The 15,175-nt window shown below is 50.6% G+C and overlaps 7 protein-coding genes across 7 annotated transcripts; 3 read left to right on the top strand and 4 right to left on the bottom strand.

Annotated features, from left to right (window-relative positions):
• Positions 1-145: 145 nt before the first annotated feature.
• KY384_006181 (uncharacterized protein) lies at positions 146-1,823 on the bottom strand (the record flags this gene model as incomplete). Its single annotated transcript, XM_044814677.1, has 4 exons — positions 146-164; positions 246-1,340; positions 1,388-1,615; positions 1,684-1,823. The coding sequence occupies 4 exons, from the start codon at positions 1,821-1,823 to the stop codon at positions 146-148; spliced, it is 1,482 nt and encodes a 493-aa protein (XP_044668827.1).
• Positions 1,824-2,244: 421 nt separating this feature from the next.
• KY384_006180 (uncharacterized protein) lies at positions 2,245-3,840 on the bottom strand (the record flags this gene model as incomplete). The annotated part of the gene is made up of 1 exon (XM_044814676.1): positions 2,245-3,840. The coding sequence occupies one exon, from the start codon at positions 3,838-3,840 to the stop codon at positions 2,245-2,247; it is 1,596 nt and encodes a 531-aa protein (XP_044668826.1).
• Positions 3,841-4,032: 192 nt separating this feature from the next.
• KY384_006179 (uncharacterized protein) lies at positions 4,033-5,160 on the bottom strand (the record flags this gene model as incomplete). Its single annotated transcript, XM_044814675.1, has 2 exons — positions 4,033-5,094; positions 5,143-5,160. The coding sequence occupies 2 exons, from the start codon at positions 5,158-5,160 to the stop codon at positions 4,033-4,035; spliced, it is 1,080 nt and encodes a 359-aa protein (XP_044668825.1).
• Positions 5,161-5,490: 330 nt separating this feature from the next.
• KY384_006178 (uncharacterized protein) lies at positions 5,491-7,262 on the top strand (the record flags this gene model as incomplete). The annotated part of the gene is made up of 2 exons (XM_044814674.1): positions 5,491-7,063; positions 7,114-7,262. 2 exons carry the CDS (start codon positions 5,491-5,493, stop codon positions 7,260-7,262), a joined length of 1,722 nt encoding a protein of 573 aa, XP_044668824.1.
• A 579-nt stretch (positions 7,263-7,841) lies between these two features.
• Positions 7,842-9,254, top strand: ILV2 (Acetolactate synthase, mitochondrial; the record flags this gene model as incomplete). Its single annotated transcript, XM_044814673.1, has 5 exons — positions 7,842-8,046; positions 8,100-8,131; positions 8,182-8,460; positions 8,511-9,178; positions 9,227-9,254. The coding sequence occupies 5 exons, from the start codon at positions 7,842-7,844 to the stop codon at positions 9,252-9,254; spliced, it is 1,212 nt and encodes a 403-aa protein (XP_044668823.1).
• A 258-nt stretch (positions 9,255-9,512) lies between these two features.
• KY384_006176 (uncharacterized protein) lies at positions 9,513-10,975 on the top strand (the record flags this gene model as incomplete). Its single annotated transcript, XM_044814672.1, has 2 exons — positions 9,513-9,831; positions 9,945-10,975. The coding sequence occupies 2 exons, from the start codon at positions 9,513-9,515 to the stop codon at positions 10,973-10,975; spliced, it is 1,350 nt and encodes a 449-aa protein (XP_044668822.1).
• Positions 10,976-11,620: 645 nt separating this feature from the next.
• Positions 11,621-14,664, bottom strand: KY384_006175 (uncharacterized protein; the record flags this gene model as incomplete). Its single annotated transcript, XM_044814671.1, has 2 exons — positions 11,621-14,337; positions 14,394-14,664. 2 exons carry the CDS (start codon positions 14,662-14,664, stop codon positions 11,621-11,623), a joined length of 2,988 nt encoding a protein of 995 aa, XP_044668821.1.
• Positions 14,665-15,175: the final 511 nt, after the last annotated feature.

Genomic DNA, 15,175 nt, shown 5'->3' with positions numbered 1-15,175 from the left:
CCACATACAGAACTGGAACGTGGGTTTCATTCGCTTCATTTGATCGTGGATCACCGTTTCTTACCTCCGAAGTTCAAGCCCGTACCGTTGCAAGCCCAAAGCAGCTATATGTCGAGTTGTCAGCCGTGCATTCTTCCTAAGAGGCCTATGAAACATGAACACATCTGCAAGACGCACCTAGAGCCACCATAACATATCTGAACAACGTGCCAGAAGCTGTTCCCGCACCAAGCATTAGGACATACCTCAATAATCCAACCTTGACCTTTCCATCGCGATCAAAATTCGGTTTCAGCGAGCCCAATCTCTTGAACTGCTCAAGCTTGCCGGCATACGGAGGGTACCTCATAGCAATCAACTTCTCTGCCCACCAAGGCGTTGTAGTAATGCTACGGCGATGCGAGAAGCAGTCGAAGCTAGCCTTGCCCCGGTACGCACCCTGTCCGCTGTCGCCAACACCTCCAAAAGCGAGTGTCGGAATACTGCCATGAATCCAGGCATCGTTGACGCTAGCACCACCAGAGCGGATTTCATTGAGGATTTTCTCATTCTCAACTTTGGAACCAAATGGGTAGAGACCGAGTGGAGTCGATTCCATAGAATTGGCTGTCGCAATCGCTGAATTAAGATCATCAAAAGGGATGACGGGCATAAGGGGGGCAAAGGATTCCTCTTGTAGCATTGGGTCATCTGTTGAATCGAGGAGGATGATAGTGGGCTCGAAATAACAGTCTGATTCGTCTATGGTCCCGCCAACGATTATTTTGCCTTTCGTGCTGTCAAGTATGCTCTTTGCACGCTGAAGCTGTTTGCTATTTACCAAGCGTCCGTAATCATCGGTGTTGCGAGTACCGGATGGAAAGAACTCTGCTAATGCGCCCTTCATCTCTGCGACGAAAGCGTCCAACACAGGACGCTCGACTAAGGTGTAATTCTGCGAGATGCAGACCTGACCTGCATTCTGAATCTTTCCCCACAACAGTCGGTGTGCTGCTTTGCGTATGTTTGCATTTTTGGTCACTATTGCTGGATTTTTACCCCCTAGCTCAAGTGTGTAGGGCGTGAGGGTTTCCGCGGCTTTTTTGGCAACTATAGTCCCCACGGTGGCACCACCAGTGTAAAATATCTTATCCCATTTTTGGTCGAGTAGCGTTGTCGTCTCGGGAATGGCACCTTGTATCACGCGGAAGCAAGATGGGTCTAGGGTGGAAGTGATCACGCGCTCAGCAACAGCAGCAACGTTAGGAGCATTTTCGCTCGGCTTTATGATCACAGTATTGCCAGCTGCAATGGCGCCGATGAGAGGTGGGAAGAGGAGAATGAGCGGGAAGTTGTAGGTTCTGCGGTCATAAGTTAGCTGTCGATTGATCAGTAGGAGAGCACATACCCAATGATCAGAATCATTCCCAAGGGCTCATTTCGAATTTTAGGTCGAAGCATAGCATTCATAAGAGGGATCTCAGGAGCCTTTTCATCCTTTGCCCATTCATTGAGCTTGTTGGCGACGTATATGCAGTCATTCATGCACCACTCCAGTTCAAATCCAGCTTCGAAAGTACCCTTACCAATGTCCTTTTTGCATGCTGCTAACAATGCATCGTAATTGTCCTTAATGCTATTTGACTCCATTAGATAATAGGTCCATCACTCGAACTTGAATGAAAAGCTCCTGCGAAAGCTCACCTCCAATACAGTCTCCTAAGCTGCTGTTTTCGAAATTCTAGGGGCTTCGTTTTTTGAGAGTGGAAGGCATTGCGCACGTCATTCACACTATTAGGAATCGTATCATTGGACGTCAACTGGAACTTGGGTAATGAATCCATTGGTTTTTTGGTCTTCTGCTGCAGTGAAGCTTGACCATGCTGTCTGGACTCCTCGCTCGGGAAAGCCGAATTTCGCACAGCCTCGGCTTCAACTTCAAGCCCTAGCGCTAGGCATTCTGCATTTATTCGCACCATTCTTATACCTCAACTAGATTATCTTTCATCTCTGCTTCATTTCCCGAGTATGCAGAATGAATTTGGGTTCCTGCATGGGTGGGAGGTCTGAACAGAAAGGGTTGTCAGAATTATTCCTGGGCAAACGGAAGGAAGCTCACTTTGAATTGGCCCGTCCTGAACATCCTTAATCAATGATAAGGGTACTTAGATCAGAACTGTCACTGTCCCTGGATCTCTTCGTGTTCGGATAAATATCGTATTCACGATCTCGCAATTTGAGCATCCTGCTCTTCTTCCTCCTTCATCAATCGGCAGCCATCAACATTCCTAGCATGCCTTGGGTTTGCCACGCTTGTTGAGAATGTTCGACCTCCAAACGCACGACCTTGTGTAATCGGGATGTCAGTTGGTCAATTTCCTGAGATTCACCAATGTGCTGCGAGTAGAGTTCGAGTATCAGTATTCCGATGTCGACACACATGTTGACGAGCTGCGGATCCGTTATATGCTTGCAAATCCACTTATAAATGGGCTGCAGGGACGCCTCGTCGCGACCCGACAAAGCTGTTCTCGTGGCAGACCGATGACGCAGCGTTGTTAATAGCGTGACAGTAGCCGCTAAATTACCCTCCAGCAGAACCTGATCCAAAGCAGGACTGTACTGTCCTTTTCGGAGGAGATATTCCCATCGCTTTGGCTTGTAATTGCCCTTAGATCTCCCCTCGATGATAATGTCGGCACCTTCTCCTGAAAAGTCAAGCCCTCTATCGCGCTTCTTCTGTCCTTGTGTTTGCCTTTTCGAATCAATCTTGGCAAGTTCGGAGGTTTTGCCATCTATCATGGCCTGCATCTGTTTCTGACGAGCGCGCTCTTTAATCTTCTGTTGTCCTGAAAGACGCGTTTTGATTGACAAAAGACCCGACTGCATTCCCACTACGACATGCCTATCTTCATTTCCTGCACCGCCTTTGACGATGCAAAGCGAAAGGACAGGGGAAGGGAATTTCGAGCCAGAGATTATGTTCCATCCGCTGGTTTCTGAAATCTTCACATGCCCATCTAGACCACCGCTGATAAGGCGTGTGCCATCTGAAGCAAGAGACAGGGAAGTGACAGTCTTTTGGTGGTTCCTAAGCAATTGTAAGGGTTTTGCAGCTACCAGGTCGAGTATCGAAATTTGATTGTCAGCTGCACCAACTATGGTAGTACCCGATGGCATCGGTAAGACATCCTCTATGGGGGCAGCATGTTTGAAAGTCATGACTGAATTGGACGGGGCCCGCGAGTCCCATACTCTGATCGTTTGATCGTAGCTACCGGAGACGAGCAAATTCGTTGCTTGTCCGGGCATGAAATGGCCACATCTCACGTAGTCTTGGTGTCCATGAAATGATGATACACTGTTTTGTGATGGCAGATCCCACAGTCTGACCGTCCGATCATCACTCGCACTCATAAGTTTTGTGGGTTCCGTCGGAGAAAATTTCGTTGTCCATACTGGCTGTTGGTGCTCTTTCCACGCTTTCAGAATAGACCTTGAATTGATATCAAAGACCTGTATAGCCCCAGTCTCGTCTCCAGCAACAATAATCCGGCCATCTCTCCTTATTTCAGCGCTGTGAGCTATATCACCAAAGCGAGAGATAGTCTTCACTAATTTGCGGGTCCGAACGGAATAGAGCTGTAGTCGAGGGCCAGTAGTCACAGCGAAGTGATCAGAAGGCTCTGATGTCGCATTGAGAGGCAATAATGGGCTGGAGATGTGCGTTATTGGACTATTGTTAGGCGAATGTAGTTTCAATTGGGTCTTGAAGCTGCGCCAATATGCCTGTTCCGGTGTCAAAGGTGCAGGTCCGGCAGGGAATTTCACTGGCTGCAGAGGCAGCACCGAAGCTGCCATCTGTTCGTAAGTTTCTTACTGCATCAACTGCAAAAATCCCATGTCTGGTCAATGGTGAAAGCAGTATTTGACGGCACCTTCGGCAGAATAAATTTACGAAATTAGAAAGTCTGCCGAGCGCCGGGTATCGACAGCTGAAAGATAATATCATGACAGGTCTAAAATGGGAATTATTTTAAGACAATTTGGCTGTTATTCCGGTTCATTGACTGGTGACCTGCCTCGGTCTCCCTTCCCTCCCGTTTCCTTAATCATACGCCACTGGACCGCAACCCTCCATCTCCGTTCTCCAAATTCAACTTCCCAACTCGGCTCTTTGACTCCTATCAAAGACTCGACCTCCACTTTCATGCCTGGCCTACTCCCTTCAATGAACATCCATCTGCCACCCTCTGTATCATTTGCGAGCACGACATTGTTCCCTGCTTGGTCATCTGGAACATTCTCCAACTTTTTCTTGCCCCTCGAGTTTATGATCTCAATGATCTTCACTTTCCATTTCCATTCCTCTCTCCTGCCCACTTGCGCATGTTGCGTCGCTTCCACAATCCAGCCTCGCACCCTCTCCGCCATGCCACCTTGAACGTAGCGCTGCCCTCGACGCGAGGGCGAAAAGAAGGCTGACTGGTCCATTGGGGGAGGCGAAGGTGAGCGCGGAGGTAAGAGAAGTGGGGGACGAGACGGAATAGTGTGGGCATCGGCTTGGTAGGTTGAGGTCAGCTGAGGAATACGAAATTTGGGGGCGCGCGGCGGTTGGTGTGAGCCAACCAAGGGAGGCTTGTTGACGCTAGTGAACGCTTGAGTGGTAAGATCCTGCTTGGGATGTGTGGTAGATTCCTGAGGCGGTGGGGTGCTTGGTGGTGTTCTGCCGGACGAGGAGGAGGTGGCGGAAGGGGAGGAAGAGATCAGTATGGCGTCAGCAGCCGGAGATGGATTGGGTCGACGTCGCTTAGAGCTCGGTGAACGGATCGGAAGCGAGGTCTCTGGATGATTGATATCCGGCTCCTGAGAGGATGTTGCATCTTCAATTTCCTCACGCGGACATGTATGTAAGATCGAGCGACAGAGAAGCGGAGACGAGAAATTTCTAGCCGGCGTGAGAATTTCATTTCTCGTTACAGACGTTGAACCAAAGGCGAAGCGAGGAGTAATCGCAAATTGCTGCGTCGACGGCGTCTGATTGCCATGGCTTTGGATGGACGGGGTCTGTTTGACGTTGGTCTTCGGTTTTGGGGTGATGAACCGATGAGGGGTCTAACTCATGTCAATTGGTGTTAGAAAATCTACGAGTAAATGGCTCACAGATTGAGGAGGCGCCATAGCCTGGCGCTCACAGAGAATTACATTTTACCCACGACTCCAATACTTGAAAGACGTTGTGGACGATGATGCACGAGGGGCAAGATGTTTCGAAGTGCCTATCTTATCTTAGCGCCATGTTCATCTGCCTAATTTTATAGGAGCACTCAATGGTCAATGTTGATGTACATTCTCTCTGCTGTGTATTTAGGCGGTGACCTTCAAGGCGATCTGATTGTGCTTTTGCGTGCTAAATCTATTCATTATGACCCTTGATTTTTGATCTATGTACCATAATATTTTCACAATCGCCATTTCTTCACTGAATCTCCTGCGCGCAACTTGCCCCTAATGCCAAAAGCAGGCGTCGAATCGCACGGCCTGCTGCAGCCAGAAGAGTTTGATATCGATGAGCTGGACTATCTTGAGCCGCAGAATCACGTCTCGGACTCTTCGCGAAATCGCAAGAGTAGAAGAAACCGATGTCTTCGGCCTCGATGTCTTTGTTTTTCCATCGCCCTCATCATCGCCCTATTACTCGCGGGCGTTGCTCTAAATCGGGGAGGGCACGTGAGAATACCCAAATTTGGCTCGACGCCGTCTGGACCAAGCGTACCCTCGTATCCAAAGGTGCCCTCGGAGCCGGACGAGGCCCAGCCGCCCACATTTCCAGACAGCCCTGAAGATTCGATATTGTCATCAAAACCAGACGCATCCCCCATTGAAATATCTAGGGTCGAGACTACCTTTACAGCAGCAATTACTACACCGACTACGGCCCTTGCTGAAGATCACGTTGACGACGAATCAACGAGCACGGATTCTGCAGCAACGCCAGGGGCGACTGAAAGTTCGAACGGCAGCAGCTCGAATAAGTCTGAGACCTCCCCAACCCCCACTGGGTCGCTCCATGGTGACAATCATACTGCTTTTGAAGAATGGAAAAAGCCTACTGAATTCAAGATCATTGGATTGATATTCTTTGGCAGGCCTGCGACTGTCAGTATCTTAGACTGCTATCTGAAAAAGAATCTTGCGGTCAACGGAGGCTGGCTGGACGAGGTTCATTTCATTGTGAATACGGACAAGAAACCCGATCTCAAGTGGCTAGCCGAATTGGTAAAAGGCACTGAACAATACAAAAGCGTCGACCTTCCCAAAGAGATTGAGCCTGGTAGAGATGGCTACAATGCTGGATGGGCAACGTGTGAGAAAGGAAGTTTGTATATCAAGATAGACGACGACATTGTCTTCTTTGATGATCACGCTGTTTCAAACATTGTCTACAGCCTGATGAAACACCCAGAGGCTCTCAATGTTGAGGCAAACCTCATCAACAGTCCTGAGACTGGCTGGCTTCATTATCGGTTCGGCGCCATCCATGCCTATCTTCCGGAGCTGAGCAGGAAAAAGGACAGACTTAATGATTTTGAATCATACGGTCCAACGGCTTGGAGAGCGTCAGCACTTCCTGATTGGGAAGGGGAGGAGATGTCTTTCCACGTGGCAGGGGTCTTTAACGGCAAGGACGACGATGGCAAAAAGCTCCCACCCGACGCTCCCGGTGCGCCTCCATTCAAAGGTCATCGATGGCTTCCACTCCCTGATGGTGACAAGAATATTTGGCGCACACCCATGGCTGTATCCGAGTATAACGCTAATGGGAATGACTGGCAAAGCTGGTCTTTGGGCGCCCAAGCGCATTACTCCTTTTTACAAAACCTCGAAAATGATGACTTGCATCTGTATCACTATGGGAACGGGCTGGACCCGAAGCATGAAGGCCTTTGGAACATGGAATACGAGAGGATGAACATTAATTTCATGGCTATCTGGGGAAAGGATGTGTTGGATAATTTACCTTTCCGAAGCTTCGACGATGAATTGGCGTTAAGCGTAGAGGTACCTCATGAACTCAAAAGACGTAAGTGCCCAGCGCGAGTGGCGTTTTTAGATTGTACTGACTCTTTTCAGCGCTACTGGTGAATACTCATGCTATTGCCGCTCACTTCGGATTCAGAAGTCAGGCAGAGATGTATGACACAGACCTACTTGATAGATATCGAGCCTATGCCAACGAAAATATCTGCACCAAGGATAATCAACTCAAACCGATACCTTGAGTCATTCATCGCACTGAGGTATTCGGTATCTGCCATTCGGATGTCTGCTTACAACCGCTCGAATGCGGAAACCGAAGCCACGGCATGGTCGTCTCAAATCCCATGCAAGCCAGCTTCCCAACCCTCTACATAGACGTCCACACGACGAAGCCTGGCGGACTCACGGAGTAGATGGCTTCGATTTTAAATGAGTTGGCATTCTAAGCCAACCCAGCGGTAAACCCAACATGCCGAAGCAGTCGACCTGGCGTGATGAGGAGACAGGTTTTTAAAAGAGATCCTTGTGAGGTTGCATGACAGGCAGGCAAGAAGCATATTAGACATAGAGCGAGGCGACGAGATACCCATTTGATACCACTTTAATCCCAATGTAGCATGGCGTTTATACTCCACGAACCTCAATTGGGAATTGAACGCCGTTGTACTTCTGTAGGCGAGAGGGCCGATACCGGCTCCGCTGTCAGCCCTATTTTGGTAAAAGCAGTGCGCTTAAGAAGTGATTCTTTTCACCTCGATTCTTTCTTCCACCACATTAGTTGAGATTGATATCGGCTATTCGGAGATATTTTGAGTCTCATCATGGCTTCTCACAGCTTCAATCGAGCTTTGCGTAGCTCTATCACGCGTCAATTGGCTCCCAAACCAGCGCACCGAACTTTTCTTTCCCTCTCAGCTGCTAGGCCTAGTGTCGTTCCAGCTTCAAGGTCACTTGTCGGCGCCTCCGTACAGCAAAAACGTGGTTTGAAGCAGATTGATTTTGCAGGAACAAAAGAAACAGTCTACGGTCAGTATTCTGGTTCAATGCAGACTCGACACACTAAGCTGATCGAATCGTAGAACGAGAGGACTGGCCCAGGGAAAAGCTTCTGGTAAATCTGTCAAGTATATGGATCAAGCTGTAGGCTAAGCATATTTATAGGAGTACTTCAAGAATGATACATTAGCTCTCATCGGTTACGGTTCTCAAGGGCATGGGCAAGGTCTCAACCTGCGCGACAACGGCATAAATGTTATAATTGGTGTCCGTAAGAATGGAGCATCATGGAAAGAAGCTCAACAAGATGGTTGGATACCTGGGACCAATCTGTTCGACGTCGATGAAGCAATCTCCAAAGGCACGATCGTCATGAACCTTCTTAGTGACGCCGCTCAAAGTGAGACGTGGCCAGCGATCAAGCCACAACTAATTAAAGGCAAAGTATGTAGAGATTTCTGGCCCCCAGAGTTGACGATCCTGACGCCGCGCAGACTCTCTACTTCTCTCATGGGTTTTCCCCTGTTTTCAAAGACCAGACCAAAGTCGATCTTCCTACAGACATCGATGTCATTCTTGTCGCGCCTAAAGGATCAGGTCGGACAGTTCGCTCTCTCTTCCGTGAAGGACGTGGAATCAATTCATCATTTGCTGTCTACCAAGATGTCACTGGCAAAGCGGAGGAAAAAGCTGTGGCACTTGGAGTGGCTGTCGGCAGCGGCTACCTATACAAAACGACATTTGAGAAGGAAGTCTACTCAGATCTCTATGGCGAACGTGGTTGCTTGATGGGTGGTATTCATGGCATGTTCCTTGCCCAATACGAAGTTCTCCGCGAACGCGGTCATAGCCCCAGCGAAGCGTTCAATGAGACCGTGGAAGAAGCTACACAGAGTCTGTACCCACTGATTGGTGCAAACGGCATGGACTGGATGTACGCTGCATGCTCTACAACCGCGAGGAGAGGTGCCCTCGATTGGAGTCCTAAATTCAAGAAGACTCTTAAGCCTCTTTTCAACGAGCTCTATGACAGTGTCAAGGATGGGAGTGAGACTCAGCGATCTTTGGACTTCAACGGTGCACCGGACTACAGAGAGAAGTTGGAGGCTGAGTTGAAGAGCATAAGGGATTTGGAAATCTGGAGGGCAGGAAAGGCTGTCAGGTGAGTATCAGCAAGTCTTTCAATGCGAGCATGCTGACAAGCCAACAGGACACTCCGTCCAGAAAACCAGGTTTGAGCACATGCTCGAAAATCTCTCAAATATTCGAAGAACATGTTTTTCTGCGATGTAAGGAGCATTCGTGGAGCGAGCAGGCTACAAAAGTTTTCTACTGTATCATACCCAAATACGGCGCACCGGCCGATGATCGGCGCTCTATCAAACCCAAAATATTCCATCATTGCTTTTCTCGCATCAGTCAATCCCATGTGTTGATGCGACTAACCGATTGACTGTCAGCTTCAATTCTGACAGATTTCTCTACAACTGTGCAAAATGACGACTGCCTCTGCGCCGTTACCTCTGACTCGCTCCTCTGTCATCGCCGCTCGCCAGAGGATCGAGTCCCACATCCACAAGACACCAGTACTCACCTCCTCCGCTCTTAATGCTATCGTCTCGACTCCTCAAAGCCCCGAAAATTTAGTGGACACACCATGGGAGGGTCAAACATCATGTTCGCCGAAAATAAACCTCTTCTTTAAGTGCGAGAACTTTCAGAAGATTGGGGCTTTCAAGATCCGTGGTGCAACGCACGCCTTGTCACGGTTGAGCAATGAAGAGCTAGCGAGAGGAGTCGTAACACATAGTTCCGGTCTGTCCCTATCTCCTGGCTGCATTTCCTCCGCCATGCCACTTGCGAACTTTGGCTCCATTCTAATAACAATACCTGCTCCGGAGCCAAGGAAGCTAAACTATCACGTATAGGCAATCACGCCCAAGCTCTTGCCCTCGCCGCCCAGTACTTCGGAACTACCGCCCACATAGTCATGCCCACAATATCTAAACCTTCCAAGATCGCTGCAACCGAAGGCTACGGAGCACACGTCTACTTCTCCGGCTCGACCTCTCAGGAGCGAGAAGCCGTAACAAGAGAAGTCCTGCAAAAGACTGGAGGAGTGATGGTCCCGCCCTATGACCATCCAGACATCATTCTCGGTCAAGGCACCATGGGCTTAGAGATCCAAGAACAAGTCAACGAGCTCATCACCAAAGACCCCAGTCTAAGCGTGCACGACCATACCTCAGACAAAATAGACCCGACGATCACCAACGGAACTTCCAACCACAATGACCCATTAGAATCGAGCACTCCGACCAAAGAAATACAACCTCAACCTGAAACATATAATCTCGACGCCCTCATCGCCCCCCTCGGAGGCGGCGGTCTCCTCTCCGGCCTCGCCCTCGCCTTCTCCCCTCCTTATTCCCCCAGCCCTTCCCCCCACCCCTCCCCTTCTCCGCCTCACACACTCATCTTCGGCGCCGAGCCCTCCTTCCAGTCCGCCAACGACGCGCAAATCGGCCTCTCCTCCACCCCACCAACCCGCATCCCCACAGTCTCCACACTCACCATAGCCGACGGGCTGCGCACGCCCGTCGGCGTCACGAATTGGGAGATCATCTCGAACCAGGAATATGTGAAAGGGGTGTTTAGTGTGACCGAGGAGCAGATCCTAGCGGCTATGAGGCTGGTGATGGAACGGTTGAAGGTCGTGGTCGAGCCGAGTGCGTGTGTAGGGTTGGCTGCTGTGATGTTTTGTGAGGAGTTTAGGAGGTTGGTGCCTAGTGGGGAGGGCAAAAATGGGTGGGATGTAGGGATCGTGTTGAGTGGGGGGAATGTTAGTGTTGAGGGGATTTGTGGGTTGTTTGGGGAGGAAAATAAAGGGGAGATGGAGAGGGAGAAGGGGAAGGTGGGTTTGAATGGGGAGCGGAGAGCTGAGAACGTGCCTGGGTAAGATAAATGAGATTGGTAAGTTCTGGGTCTTTTGTATTACGGATATGTAGTATCAGTGATATCAGATTCTGAACTTTCTAACCGTGAATTGTTGATGAAGTCTCTCTGAAGCGTACTTTGCTACATCTCAACTTCCTGGAAACTGTTATTGTCTCTTTACTTACAGATCTGATCATCCGCTTGATCAGTATGAAGCTGGTTTGATTGATATAGGAATATAGCCATTTACTAAATGGTTCATCTAAGTCAGCAAAATAATCTGGTCCTCTACCACTACGACTTCCCTAACATCGCAAGTAACATAGTTCCCAGTGCACTTCACAAAATCGACGAAGAAGTTGCAGTCTGAAAAGTTTCTCCACTTTGTTAGATCACATTGAATATCTTATTTTCAGGTCGTGTCTCGAAAATGGTCATATACATAAGTCCATGATAGATACAATAGAAAGTACATCTCAGTCTGATGATAATACAATGTGTTTCTCCTCCCATCCCCCAAGCCAAACTCCATACTCAAACATCATTATCATCACTAGCGGCCGTGAAGCACACAATTTCTATCCCCTCGCCCTGCCTCCTGTCAATATTTACCAATCGCAAGTTCTCCGACTTCATTTCCCCTTCAACTCCTCGGGCTCTTGATCCCTCATGTGAAAATCATCTTCAACCCCTTCGCAAACCCCGACTTGCCCTTCTCCTGCCTCTTTTCCCGATGATAAACTCTCTCTCTATCCCGCTTCCTCTCTCTCGCTTTCTGCTTCTCCCTTTCCGCCTCCTCTAGTTCCCGACGCTTTCTTCGAAGCTCTTTGTCAGCTGCTCTGTCGGCTTCTTCTGCCTCCCTTCGCCGTTGTCGATGTCGTTCCCGCCTTGCTTCTTCCTCTTCAGGGGAAGGTCTGGATGGTCGGTCTGATCGAGAGCGATGGTGTGAAGGTCGTGACTCGCCGTGCGATCTCGAGCTGGTATGGTGTCTCGAATCAGTCTTCTCGCTATTGGTCTTAAGGCTAACGGCGGTATCTGATTGGGCTTGGAACATATCCATGATTTTAGGACGAAATAGTGATTTTTTCTCTTCCTTCTTTTCAGTGGAGCGTCGTTCCAATTTAGGCTGGCTTTTGGTTGATCCGTTGCTGCTGCCTTCGCCTCTCGAGCTCTTGTGGTGCGATGAGCGATGTTTACGGACTACTTGTTTTTCTTTGGCTGCCTGGAGTAGCTCGTCAACATCTGCAGATTTGCTGGTCGAGGCACTGCCCCGCCGTTTGGACGACGATGATGGTGCATCTACGCTACCCTTTGATCCGGACTTTCTGTGTCGATGCTCACGTTCCCAGCCACTACGGCGATGGCGATGTTTCGATGTAGTTGGAGATGGAGGGGCCTCGACTGGAACTGCTTCGACAACTGCAGCCTCCTCAGGAATAGTCTCGGGCGTTACCTCAGCTGGTACCGCCTCTACAATTGCAGGTTCCGCTGTAACAGTCTCTGGAGGCGCATCAGCCGGCGCCGCTTCGACGACTACAGGTTCCTCGAGAGCTGCTTCTCCAACTGCTTCCTCCTTCGGAACTTCAGGGGACTCTGTACTTTCAACCGGCGCTTCAGAAGTTTCAGCTGGCGGTTCTGAGGCTGCAGGAGCCTCTTCGACGATTTCTACAGGCTGCTCGCCTGCGTCTGCTGCTGTCTCCTCGGGCTGCGCAGGAGATTCTGTTTGCTCTGGGGCCTTCACGTTTTCGGCTGGTGGCTCATCATCTGCTGCTGGTGGAGGATCATTAGTTTCAGCCGCAGGTTCGGCGGGCGCAGCTTCACTGCTTTCTGGTGGTGGAGCTGCTTCGTCTGATACGAGTTCCGTATTTTCTGCTGGCGGTTCCGGCTCTGCAGCTGCCGGTCCATCGGCCTCAGGCGGCGATTCTGTCGCCTCGGCCGCTTGGTCCGTTGACTCGGCTGATTGGTTTGTACTCTCCTGTGGCGTCTCAGTATCTTTCGCAACCTCCTCACCAACGTCGACAGATGGCTCCGCGCTCTCAGAGACTGCCCCACCAGTCTCTGCTGGCGGATTGTTGGGATCGCTGGTTGCTTCTTCGGTGCCCTCTGCGGATTGACTCGCGTTTTCTGCAGGTGCTTCGGCCTCAGCTGTTGCATCCTCCTTCTCGGGAGACGGCTCGGCGGGAGCTTCTGCAGGAGGCTCGGTTGGAGCACTCTCCTCGGGTTGCTGTTCTGCGGGTGCTTCACTGCTGGCTTCCTCAGCAACAGGCTCGGGCTCAGGCGCTGGCTGTTCAGCTTTAGCTTCCTCTGATGGTGGATCTGGCTCCTTGTTCTCCTCGCTGGCCAGTTTCTCAGCCTCGGCCTCCGCGGGAGGTGGGTCAGTCGCGACAGTGTCTTCAGTAGAGGCGGCCTCTGCACTATCCTCAGTAGTATTGCTTTCATCTGCTACTGGTGTGTCATTGCTCTCGGATGATGCTGCGGGCCCTTCAGATGGTCCCCCGCCTTCATTAGCTTTCACCTCCGGCTCAACCGCTGGCGTGGTCTCAGCATCCGGTTTGATTTCTTCAGCTGAAGGTGCAGGTTCTCCTTCATCCGTCTTGGGCTCCTCACTAGTTTCTGCTGGCGCTGGGTCATTCTCAGCTGCTGTTCCTGACGATGCTTCTCCTGCCGGTGGATCGGTCGATGTTGCTTCAGCCGGAGGTGCTTCCTCAGACTTTTCTGCCTCGTCTTCCACAGTTGGAGAGGGTGGTGTATCGCTTGCCGGGGATTCTTCAGCAGGCGTAGGGTCAGGTGCAGGCTCAGCTGGAGCTTCGTCAGCTGGCTCGTCCGTCTTCTCCGGCTCAGCAGGGGCTGGCTCAGATGATTCTGGTGGAGCAGCTTCTACAGGTAGATCTTCCTGAGGAGGCTCTTCGGAAGCGGCTGGAGCAGGCTTTGGCGAATTATCCTTTTTCCTTGACTTCTTACTCTTCTCGCTTTTCTTTTCGCTCTTTTCACTTTTCTCGCTCTTTTTCTTCTCGGTAGAGCGTTTTGATGATTTGGACTTTTTGGACTTCTTTGGTTTGTCCTCTACTGGCGCCTGGTCTGCTTCGGGCTCCGCGACGGGCTCTGCTGGCGGCGGTGCCTCAGCTGCTGCTTCTCCGCTGCCCTCATCCGGCTTTGGCTCTTCAGCCTGCTCAGGCTCGGGGTCTGCGCTGTCTCCGCCAGCGGCTTCAGGTGCTTCTGCACCTTCGTCAGCTGCCGGCGCTTCCTCAGCGCTTTCGGCAGGCTCAGCAGAACCTGCGTCAGGCCCCTCGGCCGGGGACGAATCTTCCTCGGCGGGCGCGGCATCTACTCCTTCGTCTTCGCCAAATTCTGGGGGATGATCTTCATTGACATCTTCAACCCCGCCTATAGTAGAACCCTGTCAACGGAAATTGCTATATCAATTTGATGGAGTTACTAACCAGCTTCTTCCGGAGGTGCCTCGCCTTCCTCGGTCACCTCCGCATCAGCGGGCTCATCACCTGCTGCATCTCCCTCGACCTCTTCCTCCGGGTTCGCTTCCTCTGCTTCTTCTTCTTCCTCTGGAAAGAAAGGGTTGCTAGTTGGGGGTTTGAATACTGGTGGGGTTGGAGGACGTTGAAAGGAGGGAGCCTTGGTAAATTTGTATGCACTAGGATCTATCTTATGATAGGTGTAGCCACCTGGGTATGCATACGAGAAACCACCAGACATCTCTTGCAGCGTATACTGAGAAGTCTTACAAGGAGAGCAGATGGATGTTCTTATTTCTTACTCGGAGAGTATGGGGGAAAACACTCATTGGTCAGATTCGAGGGTGAGGGGTCATGACAAACGAAGCAACGAAGCATAGAACGCAGTAATCACAAGTTTGCGTGAATTGGGGGAAATGACCCTTCGTCAACCACTCAACGAATAGCAAACATGCCGGAGAAGCAGGGCGAGAGCGAAATCCCACTTCTGACGAGCCCGCATCGGCAAAGCACCGAACCAAGGGTAACATTGACGCCGGGCCTAACATGATCTGGGGACAGTCCCTTCGTGGCGGTCGAGCACCGGCAATCGTCATCTTCTTGGTGATAAGCGCATGAAAGTGGAGTGGAGCCACGTCGAGGTGCAGGAACAAATAGAAGATGCATCTGATGTCTTGTCCGGATTGGTCTGACGCATCAATCGAAGGCTTTTGTATGGCGGCCTCAACATGCTACATCTGTAGCTGCGGGCC

The sequence above is a fragment of the Bacidia gigantensis genome, assembly GCF_019456465.1.
Source record: "Bacidia gigantensis strain McMullin 20006 chromosome Unknown contig_246, whole genome shotgun sequence".
Classification (NCBI taxonomy): domain Eukaryota; kingdom Fungi; phylum Ascomycota; class Lecanoromycetes; order Lecanorales; family Ramalinaceae; genus Bacidia; species Bacidia gigantensis.
Note: the sequence above shows the minus strand (reverse complement) of the source record. Positions and strands in the feature narration are given on the sequence as shown.